The 27,069-nt window shown below is 46.1% G+C and overlaps 2 protein-coding genes across 5 annotated transcripts in view; one reads left to right on the forward strand and one right to left on the reverse strand.

Moving 5' to 3' along the window:
* Positions 1-27,069, reverse strand: part of lrba (LPS-responsive vesicle trafficking, beach and anchor containing) — a 106,049-nt gene that overhangs the window by 5,676 nt on the left and 73,304 nt on the right. For all 3 annotated transcript variants that reach the window (XM_085912281.1, XM_085912282.1, XM_085912280.1), the window contains 12 exons: positions 24,084-24,201; positions 23,781-23,883; positions 22,731-22,846; positions 22,555-22,667; positions 19,890-20,030; positions 18,603-18,722; positions 16,208-16,360; positions 10,177-10,344; positions 6,505-6,594; positions 5,408-5,585; positions 5,143-5,214; positions 955-1,110 (listed from right to left, as the gene is read on the reverse strand). In XM_085912281.1, coding sequence (XP_085768407.1) covers positions 955-1,110; positions 5,143-5,214; positions 5,408-5,585; positions 6,505-6,594; positions 10,177-10,344; positions 16,208-16,360; positions 18,603-18,722; positions 19,890-20,030; positions 22,555-22,667; positions 22,731-22,846; positions 23,781-23,883; positions 24,084-24,201 — 1,528 coding nt within the window. The remainder of the gene's footprint in view (positions 1-954; positions 1,111-5,142; positions 5,215-5,407; positions 5,586-6,504; positions 6,595-10,176; positions 10,345-16,207; positions 16,361-18,602; positions 18,723-19,889; positions 20,031-22,554; positions 22,668-22,730; positions 22,847-23,780; positions 23,884-24,083; positions 24,202-27,069) is intronic.
* Positions 1,425-3,861, forward strand: LOC147057305 (uncharacterized). 2 transcript variants are annotated; one of them, XM_085912284.1, is made up of 3 exons: positions 1,425-1,621; positions 1,860-2,016; positions 2,188-3,861. In XM_085912284.1, the coding sequence occupies exons 2-3, from the start codon at positions 1,914-1,916 to the stop codon at positions 3,195-3,197; spliced, it is 1,113 nt and encodes a 370-aa protein (XP_085768410.1). In that variant the 5' UTR covers positions 1,425-1,621; positions 1,860-1,913; the 3' UTR covers positions 3,198-3,861. The 2 variants fall into 2 exon arrangements, with proteins under 2 accessions (XP_085768410.1, XP_085768409.1); XM_085912283.1 differs by having other exon boundaries at positions 1,426-1,621; positions 1,889-2,016; positions 2,188-3,860.

The raw sequence follows: 27,069 nt of genomic DNA on the forward strand, positions 1-27,069 counted from the left end.
GCGTGCGAGCGAGAGGCTAATTGCTGTCAGATTTCAGACCCCTCCATCGACCGCGGCTTCGCCGTCTAATCCTCATTACGGGCGACCTCGGCCCGTCAAACTCCCGCTTGACATTTGTGCCGGGCCTAAAAAAAATAATAAAAAAAAACAAGTCGGCCTAATTGAGTTGTATCAGCGTGAAAAGACGAGTGTTATTAAAGAGGGCGGCCTTGAAAGCGAGCAGATAAAATGTTTGACATCTTGATAAACACCAAGGTGACGCTATTGAACGCACACGCACACACTTGCTCTCTCACTCATACTTCACTCACTCACTCTCACTGACACACAAACACGCGCAGACACACACACACATCCGAGATTGAATGCAGGAGCCTCCATGTAGCAATCAGCTCTGTGTAATTGTTAACCCTCCTGTTGTGGAACACGTGGTGGTGCCCCCCCCCCCCCCCCTTTTGGCGGCAGCTGTTGAGCGTGTGCGATTAAACTGTGTTCCACTTGTACACCCCCGTGGCAGTCGCACAATAGAGCCATCCTCACGCGCACGCCACGTCTATTAAACACGCGAGGAGGGGGAGCACGGCCTGCTGAAATTGATTCCGAGGATCGCGAGTGCAAACAAGTAGAAGAAGAGATGAAGCCCGGCCGGGACACTTTCATTTAGGACCCCCTGACCTCATTCCTGATGGCTGTATAGGCCGGAACCAACGCTAGGTAGGCAAAAGATTAGGAACAGCGCTCGATGGAATGCATTACAAAGAATGAAAAATGATCTCGCTCACGGAAAATGAGGTCAGCAAAACATTAATAAAATAGAAAATCAAAAGGCGCACGTCTTGTGCTTGATCATTCCGTGCTGTTGGGTGTGACCTGAGGATGGCGCCAGAGAGCACATTTGCCTTTTCGGGTTGTTCCGTTTTGCGCCATTTTGCCGCCGCGTTTGAGTCAGCCTACCTGTGTCGGTGGAGTAGACGCGGAAGCTCTTATCCCAGAAGCCGCAGAGCAGGATGAAGCGATTGTCGGCCGTCACGATGAAACACTGCGAGCTGATCTGGATGCTCTGGTCCAGGAGGTCCGAGATCTGCCGCCGGTGGCTGCCCATGTTGCTGGCTGAGGAGGACGCAAAAACCCGTCAACACAACAACGTTCATAGTTCCACATCTCATCACTTTTCTGTACATATTGTATCTTTAACGCATTCGCATCCTTGCTAGCCCCGCAGCTCGCCTCACTTAGCGATTTAGCGCTTTAGCTAAATTTGCTATCGAGCGCAATACACAAAGATAAAAACGTGATCATTACAGCAATAAAAGTATACACGAATGAGGGTCACATTCCGAGGCGGTGGGATTCTATTTTGTTGTCATGGCGACTTAAGAAAAAAACAAAAAAACAAAACACAAACCACGCCGACGGTGGTGTCTACGGCCGCTAGGGGGCATCCGGGACCTCACACAAATGACATCATCATACGTCGCCGGAAGCAAATCGTCGACGCGAGAACTGCACATGGTTTAAGCACCCAAACAGAAGCCCATCGACTTGTATTCGGCCGCATCAGATAAACACGCAATTTATGTGGGGAATCGTCAACATTAGCTACACTACAACAACGAAAGAGGTAAGTTACGACTATGGACCTAAGTTATCGTGTTAGCACCGTTATTTGTAGCACTGCTTGGTTACAATACAGAAGTGCGACCCTCTGCTTTTAGCATGGTAGCTACCACAGTGTTAAGTTGATGATATTTAGCTCGATTATCCTCGACGAATGTTCCATCTCAAATGAGCCATCATCACATGCTGTACATTCCTCGTGAGCAAAACAAATACTGGTTGTCTTCTCCTCTTTGTTTCAGTGTGTGAATTAATGTCTGTTGCTACTTAGACCTGAAAGTGATTGCAGCGAGAAAATGTTTACGAGGGCCACAGCAAAATACGTGGAGGAAAAGGACCGGAGTCGTCAACGACTGATAGCTCTTTGGCTGCAGCCTTATGTTGTGCTACGCAGAGCAGGTTAGTAAAAACTATTCTCTATCATGAATCCTCTTCCGGTGGAATTCTATCAAAATCATGTGTGATAGGCAGATTGAAGAAGTCCTTGTATAGGTTTGACTAGTTTCTCTTCAACTGTAACTTCCATTGTTCATCTACATTGATATGATGTGTGTTTGTCTTGTTTTGCAGACATCCGTGAAGCTTTTCATCCGAAGCAGCAGGAGCCGGAGCGACCTCACAGTAAAGAGAAAGATGTGGGCAAAGAAGTCCATCAGTTCAATGAACAATTGGAGCAGAGGTTTCTTTGCACCATAAAAGAGGAGAAAGAGCTGGAGCAGCCTTGTAAGAACGAGGAGGGAGAAGACGCCTATGACATTAAAAAGGAGGATGCCTGCAAGATGCCATTCAAGAGTTTAGATGAGGGTCAACAGGAGGTGAGCAAAGGGACGGAGCCTCCTAGCAGCAGCTCAAGTCAACAAATGACCAGAGAAGGTGATGGAGACCAATGTGGAGGATCACAAGCAGCTCCAGCATCAGAGAGTCACGACGTGTCGTCGCATGCTCCCGCTGCTCAAAACAAACGCTGGCAATGTTCTCGGTGTGGATCGTCTTATGCTTATAGCAGAGGTTTGAAAGCCCACGCAAAGAATACCTTTTCCTGCTCAGTTTGTGGCCAAATATTCTGTCAGAAGAGGACCTTAACAAAGCACTCAAGAACTCACTCTGGTGAGAAACCTTTCTCATGCTCACTTTGTGGGCAAAGATTTTCAAAAACAAAATACTTAACAGCTCATACAAAAATCCATACCGGTGATAAACCTTTTTCCTGCTCAGTTTGCGATCGAACATTTTATGCAAATTCACACTTAAAAATCCACACAAGAACCCACACTGGTGAGAAACCTTTTTCATGCTCCATTTGCGACCGAAAATTCAGTCAGAAGCAACACGCGAAATATCATACAAGAGTCCACACTGGTGAGAAACCTTTTCCATGCTCAGTTTGTGGGCGAAGGTTCTCAGCGAAGAAATCCTTAACGAGTCATACAAGAATCCACACTGGTGAGAAACCGTTTTCATGCTCCGTTTGCGACAGAAAATTCAGTCTGAGGCGAAACGCAAAACTTCATACAAGAACCCACACTGGGGAGAAATCTTTCTCATATTCCGTTTCTGACCAAAAATCCATACTTCAATAATGCACACAGCAATCCACACTAGTGAGAAACTTTTTTTCATGCTCACTTTGTGGCAAAAGATTTTCAGTGAAGGGAAACTCGACAATTCATACAAGAATCCACACTAGTGAGAAACCTTTTTCATGCTCACTTTGTGGTCAAGCATAATCAAGCACACAGGTACCCACCCACCACACGTAGTCAGTTGCCAAAAAGTCGAGTGTTTTGGGGAGATGAGCAATGATCCATAAAGTTCTCACCTTCTATTTGAGCAGACTTTATGCATCAATGATAATTCTATTGTATGTACCTTTTGATTGAGAGGCTGAAGTCCTTTTCTTTTACTACAGTGAGAAGTTCATATTTTGACTTTAGAAATGAATTTGGAAAATATAGTTCACCAGCCTCGGCACGATCATAGTTTTGTATTTTTCATTATACCTGATGTTTATCTTGTTTTTAGTTTGAATTCATATTCAGGTCAAGTTGCTTCGTTTCTATTCGTGTTAAGGGTTTTGTTTTGGTTAGCTTTTCATGTTCATGTGGATCAATAAAATGAAAGTGTAGGATATCCCCCAATTTTCTTCAACTGTTTTTTTTTTCACTTTGCCTTGCTAATAATTGAGATGTATTAAGAGCAATACTTATAATTAAAGAGTTGTTTAATTCACACATTGAAGTCTCAAGCTTATATGCTGCTTCTTGTTAATATGAATTCTATTTATATTCAATTCTTTTTAAATATGATCCTATTTTAAGACATTTGTCGTTTCTGATGTCCAGAGCTCTGAGCCGCTTGAGGAAACCGCAACGGCGTTGTTTCACAGCTCCTCTCGATGGAAAAACAATGAAGTTTAACATTTGCTGGATGACGAGTGCGCATTGTTGTTACGTTGCTGACGCGTCCTCGAGAGGAATCTTTGGGTTTATTTTAGGTGACGGATGAGTCCGTTTGGAATGTGGGGGTGTCAAAAAAGGCGAGAGAGCAGGTGTCAGGAGGAGCGCCTCCAAAAAAAACGTGAGAAAGGCCAGCGGCACCTGTAGCGAAGGCTTGACGGTTGTGAGGATTCGCAGGGCCGTTTTTCGGAATGCGCCGTGTGGAAATGCTGATAAGCGCGAGTAGACTTGAACCATTTCGCTAATGCCGCACATTTAGCGTGACTTTTTGTTGGCACATTGCCCTTCTCGATAAAGTTCACATGATTTTTTTGGGATGCATTTCATTTTAGCATTTACATTTTTTCAAAAATTTGATTAAAATGCATGTGGGGAGATCAAAAGCGATTTTATTTTATTTTTTTCTGACTGCGTGTGGGTCTGTAACTTATTCCATGCAATAAACCCAGGTTCACTAGGTTATTAAACGAAGAGCCTTTCAGATGCCGTCAATCAAAAATGAAGACATGGATTTAAATACAGCTCTCTCGAGAGAGAGAGATGGCGAAGGTGTCCCTAATAAAGTGACTGATGCGTGTCCGCAATGTGAAGAGAGTCTCCCGCACATGATTGCGGCCCATCTCTACCAGCCCCTCCTCCCCCTGCGCATCCTCCTCCTCCTCATCATCAACAAGTCGTGAAGGATGAGAGGCGGCCATATTTGTCCTGACAGCCCGTGGCGGGCTCGTTCTCAATCACGCATTATTACCGCATTCGTATTCATTGCGGCTGACACGCGTCCTTTTCCCGGCGCCCAAATTAAAGCAAAGAGGATGCATTGGAAGGGGGAGGGAGGGAGGGAGGGAGGGGTTATGGGAAAAGGAGAAAGGACGGTGGCGGTGCTTGATGATGAAATGCCAGGCCGAGGCCACAGCTCATTGCATTCCAATTTGCATGCAAATGGCGGCGCGAGAAGCGGGGCCTATATCACGCAAAGACCGGCGTCTGCGCTCGTGAAGATCATTTCATGCACGTATGAGCTCGTGCGGCGTCGGCGCTTTCGAAAAATATAAAAAAAAGGGAAGCATACCGACGAGAGGGTCGATTTCCACTGGAAGTTGGTACTGCTGCTCCGGCTGCTGCGCCGTCGAACTGGGATGACCTGAGGAGACATAATTAGTTAGATTTGATGTCAAATGGGTTGCTTGACTCCATCCGATTAGCTTTCACTTTGGCAAATTTAGGAAATATCAAATTTGTATCAAATAAATAAAATTAAAATAAATCAAAATATAAAAATGAAAATTCAAAAAATAATAAATGAATAAAATAATGCTCTCATCTGGGCGTCTGACCTGTCAGGCCGTGCCACTTGTTGACGGCGAAGACGCGGCTGGCGGTGACGGTGATAACGGCGGGCGCCGCCTGGCCCGGCTGCGTGTTGGCGGCCACGTGGCTCACGGGCGAGTTGGACGGGAACTTGAGCACCATGATGACGTCCTGCTGCATCTGCTCCGTGAACATCATGGGCGTCTGCAGGAGAAGATACTATTCAGGTGGCCCCCCCCCCCCCCCCCGACAAAACAGAGGGATGGTGGCGACATGCGGATATGATGACAATGGAAAATGTCGTTTTTGTGGAGAAAAAGAGAAAAAGAAAAAGCGTTAGGATAGAAGGAGAGAAACAGTCACTTGTCAATTCCAGCGAGAAACACAAAACTTTGAATCGGGTCAAAGGACCGACAACCAAAATCACACAGGGAGTCGGTCGGCCATTTTGGTTTGAAGCAGCATCGAGTTCCCTCGCCAGGAGAGGAATGAGATCCGTGTTGAACATGAAAGAAAATCCACTTGATGCGCCATTAGCCAGCGCTCTTTACAACACACTCAAAGAGGCCGGGCCGGGCCGGGTTAAAAGACTCGAGAAAGGGAAACAATCTTGACTTTGCAAACATCTCCTTTGAATTAGCTCTTGTGTGAAGCGCTGAGTGTGACGTGACGTGTGTGTGTGTGTTTGTGGTGGTCGGCGGGCAGCTGTCAGCACCGCAGGGACACCGCGCTAATAAGGACTCAAGGGGCTTCGGGGTCCATCACAGGCAGCCGGCCCCCATTTTTGGCCCTTAAAAGGCGGCGGCCGCACTTGACGCTTTGCTGTGTTGCAACTCGGGCGGTGGGGGAAATTGGCAAGGTGGGAAAAGACCATTAAAAGGCCAGTTAGATCCACTTCATCATCCTTTTGACATACCGTGACTACTTTCCCACGTTTGAAATTTGATTCCACCGTCCTTACGTACAAGGAGACCGACCGCATCTTAATAGTGCGATGAAAAACATGATCACCTAATTGAATGTGAAACTTTTTCTTTGTGAAACTTTCTTTTGGGAACATTTTGAAGCATCATAAAGATGGCAAAAGAAGTCAAATCCAAAGAAGTGGTACAAACACACTTACCACTTGCATAGCCGAGCTTCGGGGCGTGTGCGGCTCGATGAGCAGCTGGCAGGGGGTCTGCCCGAAACTTTGGATCTGAGACTCGACGGCCTGGAAAGACACGGCGAGCGTTCAGCATTTTGCCGACATCATCCTACACGCGTGGGAAAGCAGAAGGGCGGCGGCGTGGAGGCTTGCTTAGGTGGCGCTAATGAAGAGGTATAGGACCATAAATGTCAGAGTCGACGCCGGCCGGCCCAGCGGCCTCTGGACATCATCATGGCGCTCCGTTTCAAATTCAAAAGCAGAATCACCGCAAGGAGTCAGCTAATACGCGGAAGCCGCTCTCCGTTGCGGTGACGTTTACGAGGTCTCCGCCGCAGGTCAGCGCCTTCCCGTCTCACGCGCAGGTGATTATGCGGTAGGGACTCGGGGGCCCCGTCGCCGAGGCCAATCTCTTTTGAGGGCGCTGGCCCGTGTCTGATGAGGCTTTTCTATATTCTATACATTTAAATGGCGGCGGCGGCGACGCCCTTTGACGACGCCGACGTCGTCGCTTGATTTACGCTGCCACTCGACAAGACGGATCGGCGTGTCAGACATGACAAATTTATGCTAATCTGGGCCAACAACACAAAGGGGGAATAAAAAAGATGGGGGATTTCAAAGTGAGAAATAAATAAATATAGATTCAGACCAAATTTCTTTTTTTATTAAAGCTGATTTGAATATTTACGTGTAGACGGAGGAAGTCGCCAGCCACTATTTTGTCTATTGGGAATGCAATTTATTAGACTGTCTCTTTTGCATGATGTCACAAGTATGATTTTATTTTATTCTTCTACATTACTGTACTCTTCATGTATTTTAATTTATTATATTTTTAATTTGTTTTTAAAAGGAATTTAAAAAAATAGTCATTCAATCAAGAAATGTCATCTTGAGTTTTATTTTTCATCATAAATACATTTGTGATTTCACTATTATTTTATTTCATTTTTATTGTACTCATTAAATAAACACGAACATTTGACAAATACTTCAAGATAAGATTAAAGTTTGATAATTAATAAATGACAATAACAAACACAAGAACCTTAAAATCCCACAGTGCTTATTTGTTGAACTGACTTTGCCATTATCATTACATAATATAAAAAATTGGAAAATTATTTCAACTCAGCCCAAGTACGTTTTTTGAATTAAAAAAGGCAAATTACTCAAAGCTAACTAAAAATACTTTTTATATCTAAATACTTTTTTTATAACCAAGATCAAATATACGACTGCCTTTCATTGTGTTGTCGGCTCACATTGTTTGCCGCTAAATATGACTTCATCAAACATTTACTGTAAACTACCCAAAGACTAAATAAACAACCCGTGGTATATATTTTTTCATTTCCCTGCAACCCTGCCGAATTGCGCCGAGTTTGCGCAATTGCGACGAGGCTGCGCTTGGTGAGAAGTTGCAGGATTTTCCCGTAATCACCAGCGCAAGAAGGGGGAAGCCCTGCGCGGCCGTGAGAAGTCGCGACATCATCGACTGCGTGCTTCTCTTTATTTGGTCAGAGGCAACACAGATGTGCATTACTCCGAGCAGAGGCACGACAGGAAGTAATCATGCTTCTGCAGCGCTCTCGGCAACATTCCCTAAACTGTGCTGAGATATTCCATGACAGATGGAAAACACACACAATCCTGTCCGTTTATGTCCTGTGTGTGTGTCTCGAGAAGGACCAATGTGACTTTGAAAACATTTCTGTCTCACTGAGGAAAATTTTTGCATCTTTGACTAGCTTACGCAATAAAGGCATCACCGAACGTCCTTGTCGGCGTGTTTGAATTGGGCCAGATGGGACCTGGCAGCAGCCAAAAAAACCCCGTAGCTAAACTAAACGGAGCCACCGGGATCACGCCAGCCACTTCCTCGGTCAACTACTTCTTCCTAGCAAACTCGTCGCCGTGACAAAGACCAGCCTCCGAGAGAAACCGCAAACTAGCTCGACGTCGGTCGGGTAACGGCCGACCCGCCCTTTGTCGCCTCTCGGGGGTGTTTGACGAGGCGCAGGCCCCCGCGACGCCACTTCCGCCCGCAAGGTCGAGCTTAAGAGCGCAAGGTTGGGCCGGCCGGCCGGACGGCATGACAAGGCGTGCGTTTATTTGACTAATTAAGGCGCTCGGGCTAAGGACGAAAAAGTGACACGTGAAGGCTCGCAGACACGTGCTAGACCAAGACTGGGCTAACTTTTATCATGGATTGTAAAAAAAAATATCTTAACATAAAGAAAAAAAATAAAAGAAAATGATTGAAAAATGAAATCAATTTTTGACAAAATGTTTGACCAAAATTTATGAAGTAAAAACTACATTAGAAGACAAAAAAACCCAACAGAGGGCTATCTGAAAGTATGCTAACACCAGCATCTGACGCCCAAGCTCTTTTTTGGACTAAATAACACGCACCAGCCACTTGACGGTACCTTAAACGTGTGTGCATGTATTTATGATCCGCAAAAATAATGAAGAAGCACTCATCCATTACCGCGGACTGTGTGTAAACCAAAAGTGTGTGTAATGGGCTTGGACCGTGCACGTGTGTGTGTGTGCAAATGACCGCCACGGCACGGTCATGAATCTGCATGCCTGTGTGTGTGTGTGTGTGTGTGTGTGTGTGTGTGTGGGGTGCTATAAGGCAGGCCAAAGCACATCTGGATGGGAATTAGGGTGAATGAGGTGATAAATCAAAGATGCACCCCTGGTGCCCGTGAAGCTCGCTCACTGAGCATGAAGGGCATCTGAAGACGCGCGCCATCTCCTTGGAAAGCCGCAAACACATCCACGTCTCGCTCAGAAGAATTATTAGTAGTGTTGCTTTCGTGCAATTACAAAAGCATGAGTGTTTTTTGTAATTGTGCTAAATATATCATAAATAATAAATAAATATATAAATAAAATAAATCAAAATTTGCCTAGCTTTGCCTGATAAGCATAATCGGTTCACGTTTACAATTTTGGGAACGTTAAACACGATGTTAGTGTAAGTTGTTACGGCATCAATAAGCCATTTAAATGTATTTTTATCTATTTATTTAAATATATATTCGTTCACGCTGGGGCTCGGTCCATATTTTAATTTTGTAAATATGTTTACATACAAAGACTCTCCATCCCACCAAAAAGAGCTAACGATGCTCGCTAGATGATTTACCGACTGCCGGCACGCCGCCTTTTTTTTTTTTTATCTCGCATCGGATTGGTGAACTTGTCAGGAAGTTGTCGGCGGGACCGCCATTTTTTTTTCTTCTTCTTTGCAACATTTGGACTTGGAACGCAGTCCATGAATAATAAATGAGCGCCACGGCGGAGGCTGGAAGGAAGACTCGGTGGCAGAGTGCTCGGCTCAGCCATTTGTGAATCTCGCATTGTTCATGCTTGCAAGCCATTTAGCGTCGCAGCTAATGGCATCTCCGTGAAGTTCGGACGCAGCGGAAGGGACACATGCTTTTATAATAATCACATTGTGCATCCAATTTGCTCCTAATGCGACTGACTTCTTGTACAGATTGTAACGCAAGACTTTATCAAGGAAGGAACCGTGTCGCTCGGTTGCCGTACGTTCTGACACGATCATTTTTTCTTTTCATCCAAAACGTGAATATTTGAATTCACAAAAGCAAATAAGAGTCTCACCTCTCTCAGCACGGGGTCGGTGATGGAGCCGAGGTTGACGGCGCCTTCGTAGGTGAGATAGTAGAAGACGTTGAGGGCTCGGGCGGCCTCGGGCCCCTGCTGCTTGTAGCCGAAGATCAGGTCGATCCACTGGTGCAGCTGGCATGACACAAACTCGCTCTCCAGAGCCTGCGAGGCAACATTGGCAGATCTCAAAACAGCTTAGCATTACGCTAGGTTAGCAGACGAGCATCAGATGAAATGATTTGGTTTGATTTGATGTTTAAATATACAATCATTATTCCCCTTCTGTTTTGAGTGTCGGTTTTGGAGTTTACGTTGACTAATAGTGACCGTTAGCTTGAAGCAAGCACTCTCGGCCTCTTCTTTGGAGAATTGTGCCATTGGAAGCTGACTTTTCGTTTCCTCAAAGTGATTTGTGTGAAAAGAAAGGGGACATGACATTCAAAAGTGTTTTTTTAAAATCAGTTTGTGTTTGCTTTCTCTGTATTTCACCGAAATCAAAATGGTTTCACCGCACACGTCTTGATGGGATTGCGATGATGACGCGCCAGATGCGCGCCATCGTCCCTAAACACGTTGATCATGTCATTAGCGAATAGCGGTAATTCCTTAAATGTCGTCAAGTCCTCGGAGAGCATCGGTGAACCGTTCCTGCCGCGCAACCTGCCAATAATTTCTCTAACGAGCAAAAAGCACCACGCGTCCATATCTGATCATAAGGGGGGCGGGGGGGGGGGGGGGGGCATTGTCCCATTAAAGGAACTCTTGTCGTTCATTAGGGAGGCATTGCGAGGCGGCCGTCTTTGTTCTCGCCTCTACCGAGCACGCCGCAAAACAGCCAGCCGTTTGCCGCTTTGCCTCCTCATTAGCCAGCCAAGGAGGGGGAAAAAAACATTTATGGCGGTCCTCGTAAAAAGAAGGCAATTGTGTTAATTTGTGTAAAACTGTCGGCGCCACAAAAGCCCCTCTAAGCACGACCAAATTAGAATGAGACAGCCCTTGATTGTCATTGCTGCCTTGTGTCACATTAATTTGCGGCAAAACATTAGCCGGCGTTGCACTTAAACGGCAATTTATATCATTTAAATTTTTACGGCCAAGCCGCAGCGCATCCCTCACTTAAATGTGACTTTGTGACAGCTCATTCCGTCGCTAATTCGTCCCCAATCTCTTAATTACTAGCTCGCAATCACATAAGAAACCGCGGGGAGAAAACGGGAGAGCAACTCTGGCGCAGACCACTTTTTTTTTCTTTTTTCTTAAAGTGTGTGCGCTATTTTGTTTTGAAATCACTTTCATGAACTAGTTTAAAAGAAATTCCTGAAAGTAATTCCAAACACGGGAATGCTCAGAAAAATCTTTTTTTTTAACGATAGTTTAATCGATTTATGCTTCTGATAGTTAGAAACGAAGAGAAAAAAAGAGGAATTGTTTCGTCCAAAGTATTGCGCGGCAAATGAAGATAAGGTTCCGGTGTGTGTTGCGTTGAAGGAGCAGAAGGTCTGGGCCAGATAGCGGATTCCTGAGGTGGGATGGAGTAGCCCCTTCACCAGAAAGCAAGCGGGATTATTGATAGGCCAATTAGCATCCAGTTTGTGTGCCACCCTCATCCGCAGGGGCTGCTGAGATAATTAATGAATGATTTAGCAGCCTTTATGTAAATGATGAAAGGGGCCGAGGGGGCGTCGGAAGTCGCCGTGATCCCACTTTACTATTGTTTCTTATTTGACAAAGTGCACGAATGGGAATCGCATTCGTCATCGGCCGGGGCGATTACCTTCACAAACAAACATCAAAATACGGCGTATGCATGATGAGCTCATTAATTGCAAAACATTTGGTCATATGTTGGAACAAACTGCCAAATAAAAGAAAGAAATATGTGACTGACATCTGTGGGTTTTTTTTTTTTTTTGGAGGGCTGAATTTGTTTGAAAATCCCACGGGATGCTAAAGAAACAAAATGGCAACTTGAAACCAAAATGGCCAGCTTCCTGTGTCTTTTCGGGTGTGAGTTTTGAAACCGCTTTTTTGTGGGTCTCCACAAAAAAAAGACAAGCCAATAAAATTCCATGTTGCTACATGAAACAGACTTTTCCGGGCTAATTTGTTTTTTTTTTAGTATTATGTTGAATGGCCTTCAAAATGGCGCTTTATTTGGCCCATGAAAAACGATGACAAACAATTTCGAGAGTTCAGTTTCAAGCGTTTGATACCGTTTGTAAAAAGCTCCGGGTCCACACGGGTCCGGGCTCCACGTATTGAGGACCTCTGCTCTTTAGATCAGTCCTATCTTTTTTCAAAATCTCAAGTGTTTTTTCCTTCCAGTCGCGGAACAGGGACGGCCGTCTCCCAAATGCCAATGAAAATACACCCCAAAAAACCAACATGCCCAGACTGTGTCAGATTACTCGAATTATTTTCCCCTTTGAAACATAAAGCATGTCGCCGGACCCAAAAAACCCAAAAAAAGAAAACCCCCGAGAGACGTCTGCAGACGGACACTTTGACTGAGTCGCTGTCAAAGGCCGACACTTTACAGACACCATATTTTCATTTTTTTTTCTCAAGACACGAGATCCTTCCCATAGATGCCAAGATACTAAGTGATCAGTTAAGCAGCTGGTTGACACTTAGTTTTTCTTGATCGTGATCTCAAAAACGTCACCTTAGAAGGTTTTTTTTTCCTGTTATGAGAGACCGTGATCCTTATTTTCCTTCTCGAAAACTCTGAAAGGCCACCAAAGGATCTTTGTGTGATGTTTCTGAGCCTCGTTGTGGTTTGTGGCTTTGCCCAATGGGATTTATCTTTAGAAGGTGAGTCATTAAGTCAGGCCGTAGGCTTGTCAAATAGAAAAAAGAGCAAATAGAAGCAATTATAAACCAATGACACATTCCGTAAATAACAAAAGATGAGTTTACCAAAGTCCACTGTACTTAAATTCAAATCATTTCTCACTATGAAGTGTAACCGGCCCCTTTGAACTTTTCCTTCCAGGTCAGCCTCCATATTTCCTCAACCTTTCTGCTATTTCTTCCAGAAATCCGATCTTCGGGATCAACTCCGTGGACTCGCCCCGGCCCCGAAGGTTGACAAGCGCTCTGATTAAAGGCCTTATTAAGTCGCTGTAAACGAGAAGCCGACTGTCAACCGAGAAGCCTGGACCGAGGGGCCCGCCTCGACACGGGACGGAAGGAGGGAGGAACCACCAAGCGGTTGTTTCCGTTATTCGCATGCGAGGACCGCAGATTGGGTCTTCGGGTCACCTTCCAACCCGCTTAGCTAATTAGACGGGTCACAACTGCAAGAGTTGCGGCGGTGGGTCAACGGCGGCAAACTGAAACCCGAAACCTTTCCAGTTGGAGAGAAGCCTCACGAGGAAAAGAATCCCAATGAGCGCTGATTGGGCCAGTATCTCGTCAAAACAAAGACCAGGGTGAGCTAAGTGGTCCAATTAACGGCAAAGGCCAAGAACGTAAACATCCCTGATTGGGAAGTAAATGGGCCAAACCGACGGCAGTGACTCAAGTTTGGAGGTAACCAACACCGATTTTATACTTCTCCGGCAAACTATATCAAAAGAGTGTGTGGCGGCATAACCAAAATTGCAACTCCTTTTCCAAACTTCATTCTGTTATCTGTCGCTAAACCGTGCTAACACTGCTTAGCTTTCACCTGTGACGTTCTTGACGGACTTGAAAAGTTCAACAGGAGCCACGAACACAACTTGTCCGTTGAACAGACGTCCAGATAAGGACAAAGACGTAAGAGAAGAAGAAGAAAGGAGTTTATCCGGGAGGATTGACGAGAAGGACAACATTAGCGAGCCGGCATGTCAGCGGCAGTAGATCAGCGCATTTCTCAGGCTCTCCCTCCGTGATGTCACCGCAGAAGACGAGTGAAATATCGGGGAAGGGGGAGGCGGCTCGTAAAAGGCGGTAAACATGTCCTCCCCTGCCGTCGGACGATCCTCCTCCGGCGAGCGCCGTCTGACATTAGCCAGAGCACGGCCAGCGCCTCGCCACGCCGGCCCGTTCCCATCGCGCTGTGGTGAAGCGCAGATTAGCGTGAAGCTAACGGGGAGGGCTACTGACACTCACTCACTCCGTCAGCGCGTAAGTAGGTCTTGCGGTGGTTTACCTCAGCGCACACGTGGGGGACTGCTGGGAATGACATTTATGCGCAAGCTGGGATAAAAGAGCAACGTAAACAGATGTCACACGACGCTTCATTATAGATGGCCGCCGCTGTGAGGGAAGTGTGGGAAGAAATGAGGGAGCTACTTTCACTTTCTGTGGAAAAAAAAAAAAAGTAGGCCCACTTACACGGTGTCATCTTTTTTTTTTTTTCTTCCCCTTCATAGTTAAAGAGAGTTGACAGTAAATGTACATCAAACTCCGACCTGGATTGGTTTCCAGTGAATCACCGATGACATAAAGAGACAGACGACCTTTCACACTCCACCGTGGGACGGGGCTGCCATTTAAAAGTATGGGAAATTCATGCGTCCAGTGACGCGTCTTTGCGGTGCACCCAAACGTCATTCCCAGCATGGATAGGAAATATCCATCGGTTCAAATGGTTTCGATATTCAGGTAGCGAAGCGCACGTACAGAAGAAGGAAAGCTCCTCGGCGTCAGAGCCATCACTCACTTGTCTTGACACAAGGCTGGCCTTCTGAAGGCGCAAGGCCATGATTTACAAAGCGTGCAATCCCCTGGCGTATTTGGACCCCGTGTGCGGTTTGTTGGTCTGTCAGCGCCACGACGAGAGCACAATGCGCCTTCGAGAAGTCAAATATGAACGAAGGGAACAGCAAATTTGGGGATGTGTGTAGAGTTTGACTATTTTTGACAGGAAATGGTAAGACTTCTTTTACCCCGGGAACATGTTTTGAATTATTGTGAATCGGTGTCTGCTTTAAATGACCCGGAAAGAGATTACAAATACATACTTAAATCATCTTTCTCCACTTTAACTTGATCAAACACGGAGTAATAACAAAACAGAACGTAAACAAACAGTTTGTGGTGGCTTAAAGGTTAAAGTTCAAATCTCGACGCTAGCCGTTAGCCTTCCCTTTAGCGTGCTAGCGTAGGGGCTCCCGTTAAGGCAACAATGGCTGCTTTGCTGCTGCTGTGTTTCCAAACAGAAGAATAACAAGAGACATGCGCAGCGTATCCGTTCCAGCAGTCATAACTTACGTTGGATTACTTTTATTACCCGGCGAGAAGCGCTCGCGGCTACAAAAACAAGCTGCCGTTTGGCATGCCCGCGACGGCGGCGACGACGACACTACGCGCAATCCTTTACTCTGAGAGCCTTTTAATGGCCTCTCCAGATTGGACCTTAATTAGCTGTTAATCATCTCGGGCTCATAACCGCGAGTGGAGACGGCGAACTGGAGTGTGTGTATATGCGCTCGCTCGCCTGTGTGTGACTAAATCCTTGTTGCGGCGAGGCCATTAGCGCGCCTGGCAGCCAAAGTGAACCAAAGAGCCCATTAAGTCCTTCACTCTTGCGTCTCTCCTCAGTGCCACGCTCATCCCTCTCGCGACTGTGCCAGCTGACACCCTCAAATGCCAGCGATCTGTCACCGCGGCGAGGCTGTCCACCCACGCGGCCGTACCGCCACCTCATCCTCTGCCATCGTTTGGCCTTTCATTCAAGTATTAAAAACCCGGGCCATCATCATGGAGGGTCACTCTCACAATGCTACGAGGGTCCAAGTTTTAGCACCGTGCAAGCGCTTTGGCGCATGAAAAAATACAACACAACAAAAAAGCAGATGGACCCCCCAGCCCCCCGCCCTCGAGAAAAAAAAAAAAAAAAAAAAGACATTGCATGATTAATGATTGGGGTCTGGTCATATTAACCGGCTGGTTAGCAGGTCCCAGTGGCCGCAGACACTGAGAAGGCTGAAGTACCCACCGTCAGGAAATAACAATGTCGTTTTGAGTTACCATTGAATTCATTCTAATTATGTTCCTGGGCCGAGAGGGAACTTCACGTCGGAAGCAGGCTTACCTGCCGATTGAGGCGCACAAACTCCTCGGGGGTCTTGGCCCAGGGGGGCAGCTCCACGTCCGACACCGCCGTGCCGTCTTCCATCACTCCCAGGTTGTACGAGTTGGTGTTGACGAACATCTCGGGGAGGTAGTAGAACTCTGGAATTAGCTCCTGGGTCGGGAATCCCAAAAAAAGATTGTTTTATTCGCCCTGTCTCAAACAACACAACATATTCCCCACATGTACGACGGCGAGACGCAATGGGGTTATGACAGCAATACGCGAGCCCTAACAAAGCGGAACTTGTAGCATAATGAGCGTAAACAAGCGCAGACAAAGCCGCCCTCGGGGGTTCCGAGCTGGTGTTATTGTTAGAGCCCATGCGTCTTCAATTAAGACGCCGCGACGTACCCCGAACGTGTAAACAAGTGGATGATGAAGGTGGAACTTATACACAACTATGCAGTGAACTGTGAACGTTAAAATAGTTGACATTTTGATTTTATTGCGTTGGAATAGCTAAGCTAGTTTTAAGGCGACAGACATAGCGGTCACTTCAGAACAAAAAAAAAAATGGACACGATAAAAAAAATTCATTTTAATTTTGGGAGAAAAAAAAAAGTGTTTAGATAACTACACATTTGTGTGTTAGAATTTTTTTTTTTAGAAAAATCACTGGAGATAAAATGAGGAAACGTGAGACCATGCCTGCCAAACAGGAAATAGAACTCTCGCTCATAATTTGGGCTTCCAAAAAGCGTCAGCGAGACTTCCAAGCAACACAAACAAATGTCCATGTAGTGCAAAGAGCTCATCAAACGAGCAAGCAAACACAAGGGCTCTAAAAACAACACCACGGCTTCCTCTCACTTGTGAAATGACTTCACTGCGCAAGAAGACAACCTCCGACTAACCCCCCCCCCCCTCCTCCCTTAACGAGCCCGAGGGGCTGCTGTAAAAAGTCCTACACACACACGTAGAGCAGCAAAGGCCGGAGGGCTGCCTCGCACGCAGCGTAATGTGCAGTGGCCCCTGGTCAGAGGCCAGCCCCTCTGATCCCCAATCCTGTCCTGTCATGGGTCACTGCCCCAAATACCCCCCCCCCCCCTCCTGCTACCACTGCTGCAGGTTTCTCTGATGCCTCTAGGCTGAGGCGAGGGGTCAAGGGATTGTGGGGGTCATGCTAGCGTCACCCAGGCTAGAGACACATTCAATCGGGGTGTTGTAGCCTATTATCGCCCCCTTCTCTTTCTCTTTCTCTCTTTTTTTTAAGAGAAGAAATAACACACTGGAGCTTTTTGGTCTCTGGGAGGGACGTCGGGCTTCCATGAATGGCTCTAATGCTAAAGCTAAAAGGTATACTTGGCAAGCTAAATTGAAACGTCTCTTTGCTAATTCCTCTTTTGCGTCGGGAGTGAATGGGTGTGTCCGAGTGGAAAAAGACGGCGGACGTGTATTGAAAACGTATGCAAAGAAAATGAAAACAACACAAAAAACGTTTGGTCGTCGTGGTTCCATCCAGTTTAAATTGAAGACGTTTAATGGATGTTGGTTACGGGATTATTTAAAGAAAAAAAAACCGCAAAGCTTTTTTTATTGGAGAGCGACGATCTCGCATTTTTTTGTTGTCATTCAAAAAACTGCAAAAAATAAAACTGTTTGGGTTTCATATAAAAAGAAAAATATATCGGATTTTGATGGGCCAATCGTCTTATGTTGTGATGCGGTCCAGATTGGCTTGTTGTTTTGATGTGACTTTGAGCCCTGTCGCTCTGATCCGCTTTGACGGGCCTGGACGGCGGGAGCAAAAACGGCCGCTTTCGCAATCAAGCGCCGGCCAACTACGCTGTAACGCGATCCACATGTTTTATCGCCGGGGTGGAGGAGGAGTGTGTGTGTGGGGGGGTGGGGGGTACTCGAGCGCAATCAAGCGTCAAAACCCCTCGACGCTCCACCGGCCCCCCCGATTCGGTGACCCGATGCCAAGAGACCCTGAGCTTGCTTTGACATGCAATGTCGGACTGTAAATGTTTTAGGGGAGCAGTTAAAAGTGTGCAAAGTCGACCCGGGCTGTTTTGGGGGGCAAATCCAACGGCGCAGCAGAGATTTGGAGAGAGGGGGGAGATTGAAGTCCAGGTTATAGCCCGGCTGAATGGGAGACAGATGAGGATTAGTCTTTGGGCTTTGATCGCAGGACCGGGAAGCTTTCATTGCCACGGGACAGTAATTGCAAGTGACTGGCCATCGCGATTCTTTTTTTTGCACTGCCGCTCTTCCGTGTCTATCGGAATATTGTTCACAGGGTGCGGCGGAACCTTCCTCGGCTCCATTTGGGATTCTATCGCGCTGCAATTTCGCCTTTGGAATTTTTTTTTTCTCCATCACTGCATGGCTCGCTGGTTTGTTGGTGTACCTTGACATCCGACGTGTCTCTCTGGCAGTTCCTCCAGGCGCGGGACACCGATGAGAAGGTGCGATCGGCGTGGTCGAACTTGCCTCCTTGGAAGTTGAGGAAGAACGTGGTAAAGGGCTCCTGAGGATTACACACACAAAAAAAAAATCATAATATTTGAATAACCTCTGCAGCCCTCTTCCATTCAATATTACAATTTTTGCAGATATATTGAGTCATATTGTGGTTTCTAACAAACATTGCGTTGAGGGGTGGGAGGGGCTGAGTAAACCCAGTGAGCCTCCGAAGCCAATAAAGCCATGCCACTGATGCATTTCTAATCATGTATAATCTTGTTAGGGCAGATCAATCGTGCTCTCACTGGCCCGAGACCCCCGAGTGAAACGCCCGCCATATACCTGAAGACCGCCGCCGCCGCCAAACGCTATGCTAACAAATAATTTGGACAATATATGAGAGGGTCACGTGGGGGACATTAATAGGCATTGGAGAGTTTTAACACCAGGCTCAAGCGGTAAAGCGGCCTAAGCATAAGCCGGCTAATGATGCTCGTGGATCAATGCTGCGGCTCTTCTGGGACTCGCTGACAATGGTGAGCTAGTGGCGCAATAACATACAAAGGGGGGAGAGGAGGCAACAACAAAAAAAAAAAAAACTTAGTAACCTCCCGATCCCCGGAGGGCAGTATGGCCAGATTGATGGCATCCACTCAACAGAGACAATATTGCAGTGTGCACTGAGTCTCTTAAAAAATAATCTCAACCAGAAGCCTTGTTTGATTGCAGTGCGGAGGCGGGGGTCTTTGAAAACAGTGCGATTCAGCGACAACCTATTAAATGAGCAACAATAAATGAGAATAAACTAGTTTTTGTATATTAGATTTTCATGATATATTGAAGTTTTTCTTGGTGGTTTGGAATAATAATGCTTGCATTGTACAACTTGGTATTTTTGTTGTTTGTTTTGCTTCCATCCAAAAAGGATAAAGAATATATGCAGAGTTTAGTTCATATGTTGCTGCTGTTTGTGTTTGTTCAAATCAACGCTTTCAAGGTCCAGAATGACCGAAACATGGATGCTAGTTTGGCTAACCCGTCTCGTGTGCTTTGCATTGTGTGTTAGCATTAAGCTAGCAGACAAATTGATGTGGTTCTAATCTGTAATACACAGCCTTGTGTTTATTTTTTTTTCAAAAGTAAACATGAACTGGGATAGCAATAAACGGGAAGCATTTAGCTAACACACATAGCATTTTTTTAGCTGCTTGTTGCCGTCACGTCCACTTACCATGCGCAGGAGCCACATGAGGGTGAAGCTGGAGGTGGAGTAATGCGTGCCGTAGTGGAACTTTGGTACCTGGTCGTCGTCCCACGAATCGTAGCGGTCGGAAAAGAAGGCGGCCCGCTTGGGGTTCAGAGCACCGATGGGCTGCGGAGGGATTTCAATATTAAATAATAGCACCCTGATAGTGTGGAAAAAAACATGATGAAGTCATATTAAGTTGACATCCGTCTGAGAATAAGCAGCAGCCCTTTTGTCTGGAGGCTGTTATTTAAATCTCCATTTATAGAAATCACTTTCAGGACGCTTCGATTTTTATTAGTCCTCTGCCGCTCGGTCGCGCCTCATTTTCCCGGCCGCCGCCTTAATCCATCACATGCACACAAACATAGCCGATCGATGCTAATGGAATGATGGCCTTTTGAGGATGAGGGTCTGGGCGAGGTGTGGATCAATGGCATCTCTTTCATATCATAGGCCGCCTGTCACTGGGAGACTCGCGCCGGACCGGGAGTATTGATTTGCGCTTGGGCTACTGCTGTGTGCGGATGTGATGGGGCGTGTGCGGTGGTGTTGTTGGTGCGATGTTTGGTCAAAATCTATCCCTTGTTTTTTTTTTTTCTGCCAGCGTTTGCGGTAAAACGACAAGCTGAATTGTTCTCCTTCTATCTGGAATTATATATTTAGTTTTTCTTATAGCCAGAGTGGCAATAAGGCAACAATACAGGACAATATGAAATGTGCCCGAATGTGCGTTTGCGTGGATTTACGCAGTGCCGTGCAGCACCGAGTTGACAGTGATACACTGCGGCTTCCTCGGGGGGTGGGGGTCCGCCGGGGTAAGGGGTGAGTACACATGGTGAATTATACATCACAGCCATTGCTCTGATTTATAACCCTAATAACAGCCGACTCATTAAAAAAAGAAAAGGCTTGAAGGAGGCATATAAAAGAAGAAATAGTGAAAGCGCCGCGGCGACATCGCGCAAATGCACGTGCGCGGGTCGGCCTGACGTCGTTAATGCTGTAAATTATAGCGTTGCGTTTACAGTACGTACAGCGACGAGGTGCTCGGCGAGCGGCGGACAGCAGATTCTGCGGGCTACAAATTGGCCCAATATGTCACCGGGACCGAGACGAGAGGTTCAGATAAACGAGCCAATAGCAGAGTTCTAATTAGACCGGAGAGTTAGCCAACGCATGCTAACGCACTGCAGCCGTAATGAGACAAACATCTGCGGATTTATCTCGGATTAAGAATTAGTTGGGGTAATTAAAAGAAAGAAAGGATTCCCGGGAGTGTCCACAATGCGGCACAGTGGCTATTTTGTAGTCCGCAAATGACTTTTTACTTGAAAAATATGGCACGCAAATGACATCAGATCGTACTAACGAGGATTAGCGGGGTATTTGATCATTTTTACATTTTTCAAGGCCATATTAATCAAATTTAAGACTGATGATTATGAACGAATGAAGCGGAAAGCACAACATACGTTACAGGTCCAAAATATGTGACCTCGTGACATCACTTCAAACAAAACGGCCGACGTTATTCAGGGTGGGGGTTCTTCAGAATCTTTTGAACGTGTTTCTGTATATTGCATTTTTTTGCAACGGTGAAAATGGTTGTAGGGGAGACACCTGGGGGATAAACATATGGGCCACGCATGGCTCAAAAATCAATACGCCATTAGCCTACACGGCTACGAGAAGTCCGCTGCGCTCGATAATGCTTCGCTACTTCTGTTACAATGCCATCACAAAAAAAAATAATATATATATATATATATATATACACACATGAAGTCAGTTCCAGCGCGTGCTTATCGAGACTACAACGTTATCTCGAGGGGGGGGGGGGGTCAGCGTTTGATGTCAGCTGGAGGTTAGAGTTTATGATAAGAAAGACCCCCGGGGTCACGGCAGGCGAGGGGGGGCATAAATTGCGTGTGGCCTCTTTTACGGCGGCGGACGATGACATGGCGTGACGTGTGGAGGAGCGCGTTCACGCCACTTTTGGCTTCTCAATGTCACGGCGGGCGGGAGCGCCTGTCACATCATTCGTTTTCGAAACAAAACCGCTGTACGGTACAGTAGCGTAATAGGCCTAAGTGTTAAATCCCCAACTTTTATTCCTAAAACGTGTATCAAACTTTAATGTAATGTAATCTGAGTTGACGATGATGGATGGATAGATTTCTTCTATTTTCATGTGTGAGTTTCAGTAAAAAAAAAAAAAAAACCCCGCTAGCAGACATTGCAATAAAGAAGAAACGACGGAATGTAACAACGATAAAAAGGTAACACGGAGGAGCACATGACAGCCAGAGCAAAAGTGTGTGTGTGTGTGGGGGGGGGAGGCTTGATTGCGGGGAGGGGAGGGGGGGGGCTGAGTTGGCCTTTTGCACACATGGCAGTCTGCTACGCTCCGGCGATCCTACACTGATACCACATGTATGTCAACAGCATGAATAAAACACAAGTCATACACGTCTATTACCACTCGGCTCGAGTGCCGTTGTTTTGTCATATTTCAGCCTCTGCCGGGTAATGTGCAAAGGCTGGAGTCCAAGATGAAGAGAGGGGAGGGGCGGATTGAAAAGCGAGGAATGTGGCGAGGAGACACAGGCCGGACACGATTGTCATGACAATGAATTCCTCCAAATACCTTGGACAGATCTCGAAAGTTGCTGGGCAGAGTCAGGTCCAGTTGGTCCGCTTCGTAGTTGGTGATGACCCAGGGGAAGACGGGGTACTGGTTCAGATCGTTGTAGGTCCGTCCTGGTGGAAGACGGGAAGATGAGGACGGGGGGGACAAAAAGGCAAACTGGGACACGCTCTTACCGGAGATGGTGTTGAGGAAGATGAGGTACTCGAAATTGGAGATCTCGCGACGCTGCCAACGTTGAGTCATGTTGGAGGCCTTGAAAAGCTGCTTTGGTGTGGCCAGGGAGATGCGCCTGAAAAAGAAAAATGGAAATCTAATTTGTGCTACACTGCTGAGGAATAGCTAACATGCCAAGCAATGCTAACACATAGCAAGCTCTTATTTGCCATCATGTGAGAAATATGCACAACTTCACTAGTTCAAGACAAATATGCAATAAATTGGGCCGAAGGTGCGCACACACACAAATCTGCAGTGTGTGCTACATGTGGCAGGACAAAAACAAATGAGTCCCAATCCAATTAAAACAAAGGGGAATGATGGAATTAATCACTGTCAACACGGTGATTACTGTCATTAGGCCTTCTTAAAAGTGAAAATATGGACTCGTTTGGAGCAGAGCTTTTTTTTTTTTTTTCTTCGTTTTATAATCAAGGAATCGTGGAGATTCCAGCTTACTTTTTTACATTTCGTTCAGCATACGGTGAAGGTTGCATAAAGCAATGCAATGGAAGCAATATTGTGCATCGCTGGCCTAGAGAGCGGCTGTCGAAGGTCAATGAGGCAAAGTGACCCGGCTCGGTCTGCAAACTAACCTGATTAATGGACTTGAACACACACACACACAATTGCTACGACTACCACGACCACACTCAATCATCACTCGATGCACTCTTGTTCATTGAATAATTACACAGTGTGAATGTATTAATAACTTTTTTTTCTTTCTTTCCTGCACCATATGTTGTGGTTTATAAAAGGCATAGCAAGATGCAAAAAAAAAAAAAAAAGCAAGCGTTGAATGTTTTTTTTGTGTAATTTTTGGGGGTTTTAGTCAACATTGTGATCTTTCTAAAAATAAAAAGTAATTAAATAAAAAATAATTAAATAAACAAGACATAATAACGATTATTTTTTTACTAGAATATATTGTGTAAATATTCGTCATGTTATGAGATTTACAAATAAAACAAACTTCAAAAACATGGAATTGATGGAGGTCTAACCTGGTTTGCGGGAGGCCAAAGTTGGTGCCGAGGCCCACGCGGGGAAGACTGTGGACCACCTTCTTGGCGGTGGCCGCGTCGGGAAAGTTGAACATGACGGCGGCTGTGGTGAGATTTGATCAGATATTGCTTGAGTCAATGTTTCCCCATGTTTAAATGAATGCGGTGCGGTGGCACCTCCACTTGAGAACGTTGTTGTTCATTTCAATGCGTACACATCATTTGAGTTACATGCCATTAGAATAATTGCACATTGTCAGGGAAGTCGAAATACCACTCTAGCACGTTTGACTGCCGCCTTACTTCTGTTGGCCATGAAGATCTCCAGGGCCGTGTTCTGCAAGAGGTAACGCCTGGAGAAGATGGCCCGGATCTCCGTGAACAGCCATTTGCCATGAAGACCTTCTGTGTACGCCAAAATCTGCAACACAATAAAAGAAGACAGCTTTACAATTGTATCTCAAAGTCAAAATAAATATTCTTGGGCAACCCGAAGCTAGCAGACGGGGGGTCACGCCAGTTCATTTTTCACCTTCCAGCCCGAGGAGCAGGATTAATGTCTTTTATTGATCAGCCTCCATGAAAAAGGGATTCCTTTAGCGCTAAAATGGCAGCTATTTAGCACGCTGAGAGGTGACTTATGGCGGCTGAAGAACAAGGAACACCCGCGTGGTCGAAGGAAAGACGACGATACGCTAACCGAAACTTGTACGTCGGGTCGCTCGTATCTCAAAGCGCCTCTTGACAGTGTTTCAATTTATGTCCTATTGATATTTTCCGGATAAGGGCAGAGAGAGAGAAGCTGGCGTGTTCTGCTTGCGTTGTCTCGGGCAGCTTGTCCCGGCCACTAATCCACATTTAATTGAACTCCAGAGACTTTGAAGTGAGTCTCTGGTATTCCTCGGAGAGAAAGGCCCAAGCGGTGGCTGTCCTCAGCTGGTCCCCTCCGCCTCGGCCAGCCTTCTAATGAGCTCCTCTCGACTCAACAGCCAGCTCGCATTTAAATATGTGCGATGAATAATAACGCTCGAGGAGAAGAAGCGTTTTTTTTTTTTTTTACTATTGCAGAAACCTTTGAAGCAAAAAGATCTTGTTAACAAAGCAGCGCTAAGTAGAGGAGTAGCACGTGTAAATGCTGGAATTAGCAACAGCGAGGAGGGGGTCGAGTCAGCCGCGCTGACAGCACATCACAAATTGTTACGCTCACGCCCGTCGCGCTTTGACCTGAACCTAAAAGAGCTAAAATTATTTCCGAGGGAAGAGTCAATCAATCTAGACACAGAAATAAATTTGATTTTTTTTTTTTTTTTGGGTGGATTGTCCGTGTCAAGAAGATGCCTACAACTGATGGAGTCCGACAAATATATTTTACTAGCATGTGACACTCACACAATCTCAATGTCCCCTTAAATCGTCCCCCCCCCCCCAACTCCCCACCTCCGGGGTCTTCATCTTTTTACTTTGCAGATGAAAAAGCGGAGCAAGTGACAAACAGCCTGACAAACTATCGGCGCCGTAATGTGACCACGTCCGGGATAAATGGACACGGCGTGGAGGTTACTGTCCGTGTGGGAATTATTACACATCCAGTGATAAATAGTTAGGCTAGAAGCGGATCACTCATTTTTAACTCATTCGCCGCCGTGGACGGCTATAGACGTCCAAGATCCATTTTTTACTTGGATGGCAGTGGAGGTCTTAAATAAATCATTTGATCAGAAGCACAATACAAAACACACACCAGATGATTTTCCTCATACAATACAAAATATTCCGAAATGACCTGCTTCCTATTTGACCTGTAAGTTCACAAAATAAAATGTCATGCTTCAAAACAGAGTTTGGATTAAGAACCGCCAAAAAAAAGAGCATTCGTAAAGAAGAACATGAAATGAAGGTCAAAACCAAATCAAGTCTCGGCGGGCGCGCTTCTATCGACGTTTCATTCCGAGCATTCGGGTCGGCTGCGCCGGCAGATCAATTTGAGAGAAAACAAAGGAACGCCGCTGATTGCCAAGGTCTGCGCGCCTATTTCAACCTGTTTGGCGAGGCGAGGCTGCTGCTCATTTCTGCGCCGCTGTCGTTTGTCACTGTCAAACGCCCAAAAGGCTGGAGAATGAAGAGGGACACATGAAGGAAGGGGGCTGTGGAAAATGGAAAGCACTCCACGCTAGAACCTTACCATGCCTTTTTTTCCAAGCCACCATCTTGCTTTTGGACTTTTGGAAATGACAAAGTGCTTGTAGCCTGGCCTCCACCGGCGTGTTTTTAGCCTGATATGACCACGCCGGCGCTAATTAGCGCAACAATCTGTTTTAGTGGCGGCGTTGTGTTGCAAATATGTCAAAAGTGCCGAATAACTCGGATGGGGGCAATGAGGTGATTGAAGTTCAATTTGTTGCCTGTTATTAAGTGTTTCCGCGCGGCTGCCTCGGTTAAAGGATAATGGATGAGGGATTTATCATTACCTTTTTTTGGGGTGGAATCAAGTGCTGTGTGGGAGATAAGGTGATGAAATTAATGAGCGGGAGGAAGAGAGGTGATCCATCAACATCAAAACAGCAAAGCGGGGAGAGAAGACCGAGCGCAGAGAAAATTCATAAAAGAATGGAGGGAAGAAAAAAAAAAAAGAAAAAATGTAATGAGCGTTGAGGGTGGCAAATTGCTTTTTAATCAGATGCTTTAAATTCATACACATAGTAAGAAAAGCAAAAGTTTGCTTTGGTACCATGACAAAATATTGCTGATTTGAACTTTTATTGCAAAGTTTGGACTGTGTATTTGCTTAGCATCTCGTGTAGCTACCCAAAAGATTAGCGCACTGTAAATCGCAATAGTGTTGGGGGGGGGGGCGCCAGCAATTAGATTCGTTTTAAAATCGTTCAGGTCTCGTCGTATCCCCGCACGCAGGCAAGCCAGGCCTTGTCAGCCGGCTCGTCAGCCAATGAGTTCATCGTACTAACGAGCGAGCAAAAGCCCCTCGCCGACCCGACTCTCTAACAAGGGGGTCTGTTGGCTGTCTGAGCCCGCCGACCAATCGGGACCCTCGTCAGCGTTGACACAAAAGCCTCCTCCGGCCCTCTGGAGCCAATTAAGACGGATTTTGATTTTGAGATTTGAGTGATAGGCAAGAGGAGGCGGAACAAAAAAAAAAAAAAAGAGTGGAGGTTGGATTGCATAAGCACAAGAGAAGGAAGGTTCGAGGAGGTGCCGAGGCAAAAACAATGGCGGCTAATGAGGAAAAACCCGCAGCCACATGATCGGACTTTCACACTTGGCTGCTTATCCA

This window comes from Syngnathus leptorhynchus, chromosome 5 (assembly GCF_054491065.1).
Source record: "Syngnathus leptorhynchus isolate UIUO chromosome 5, UIUO_Slep, whole genome shotgun sequence".
Lineage (NCBI taxonomy): Eukaryota > Metazoa > Chordata > Actinopteri > Syngnathiformes > Syngnathidae > Syngnathus > Syngnathus leptorhynchus.

Excerpts from the sequence above, each read along its gene's own strand:
- LOC147057305 (XM_085912284.1), top strand. The coding sequence starts at position 1,914 with ATGTTTACGAGGGCCACAGCAAAATACGTGGAGGAAAAGGACCGGAGT. Across the intron at positions 2,017-2,187 it reads TGTTGTGCTACGCAGAGCAG|ACATCCGTGAAGCTTTTCAT; the intron begins GTTAGTAAAAAC and ends CTTGTTTTGCAG.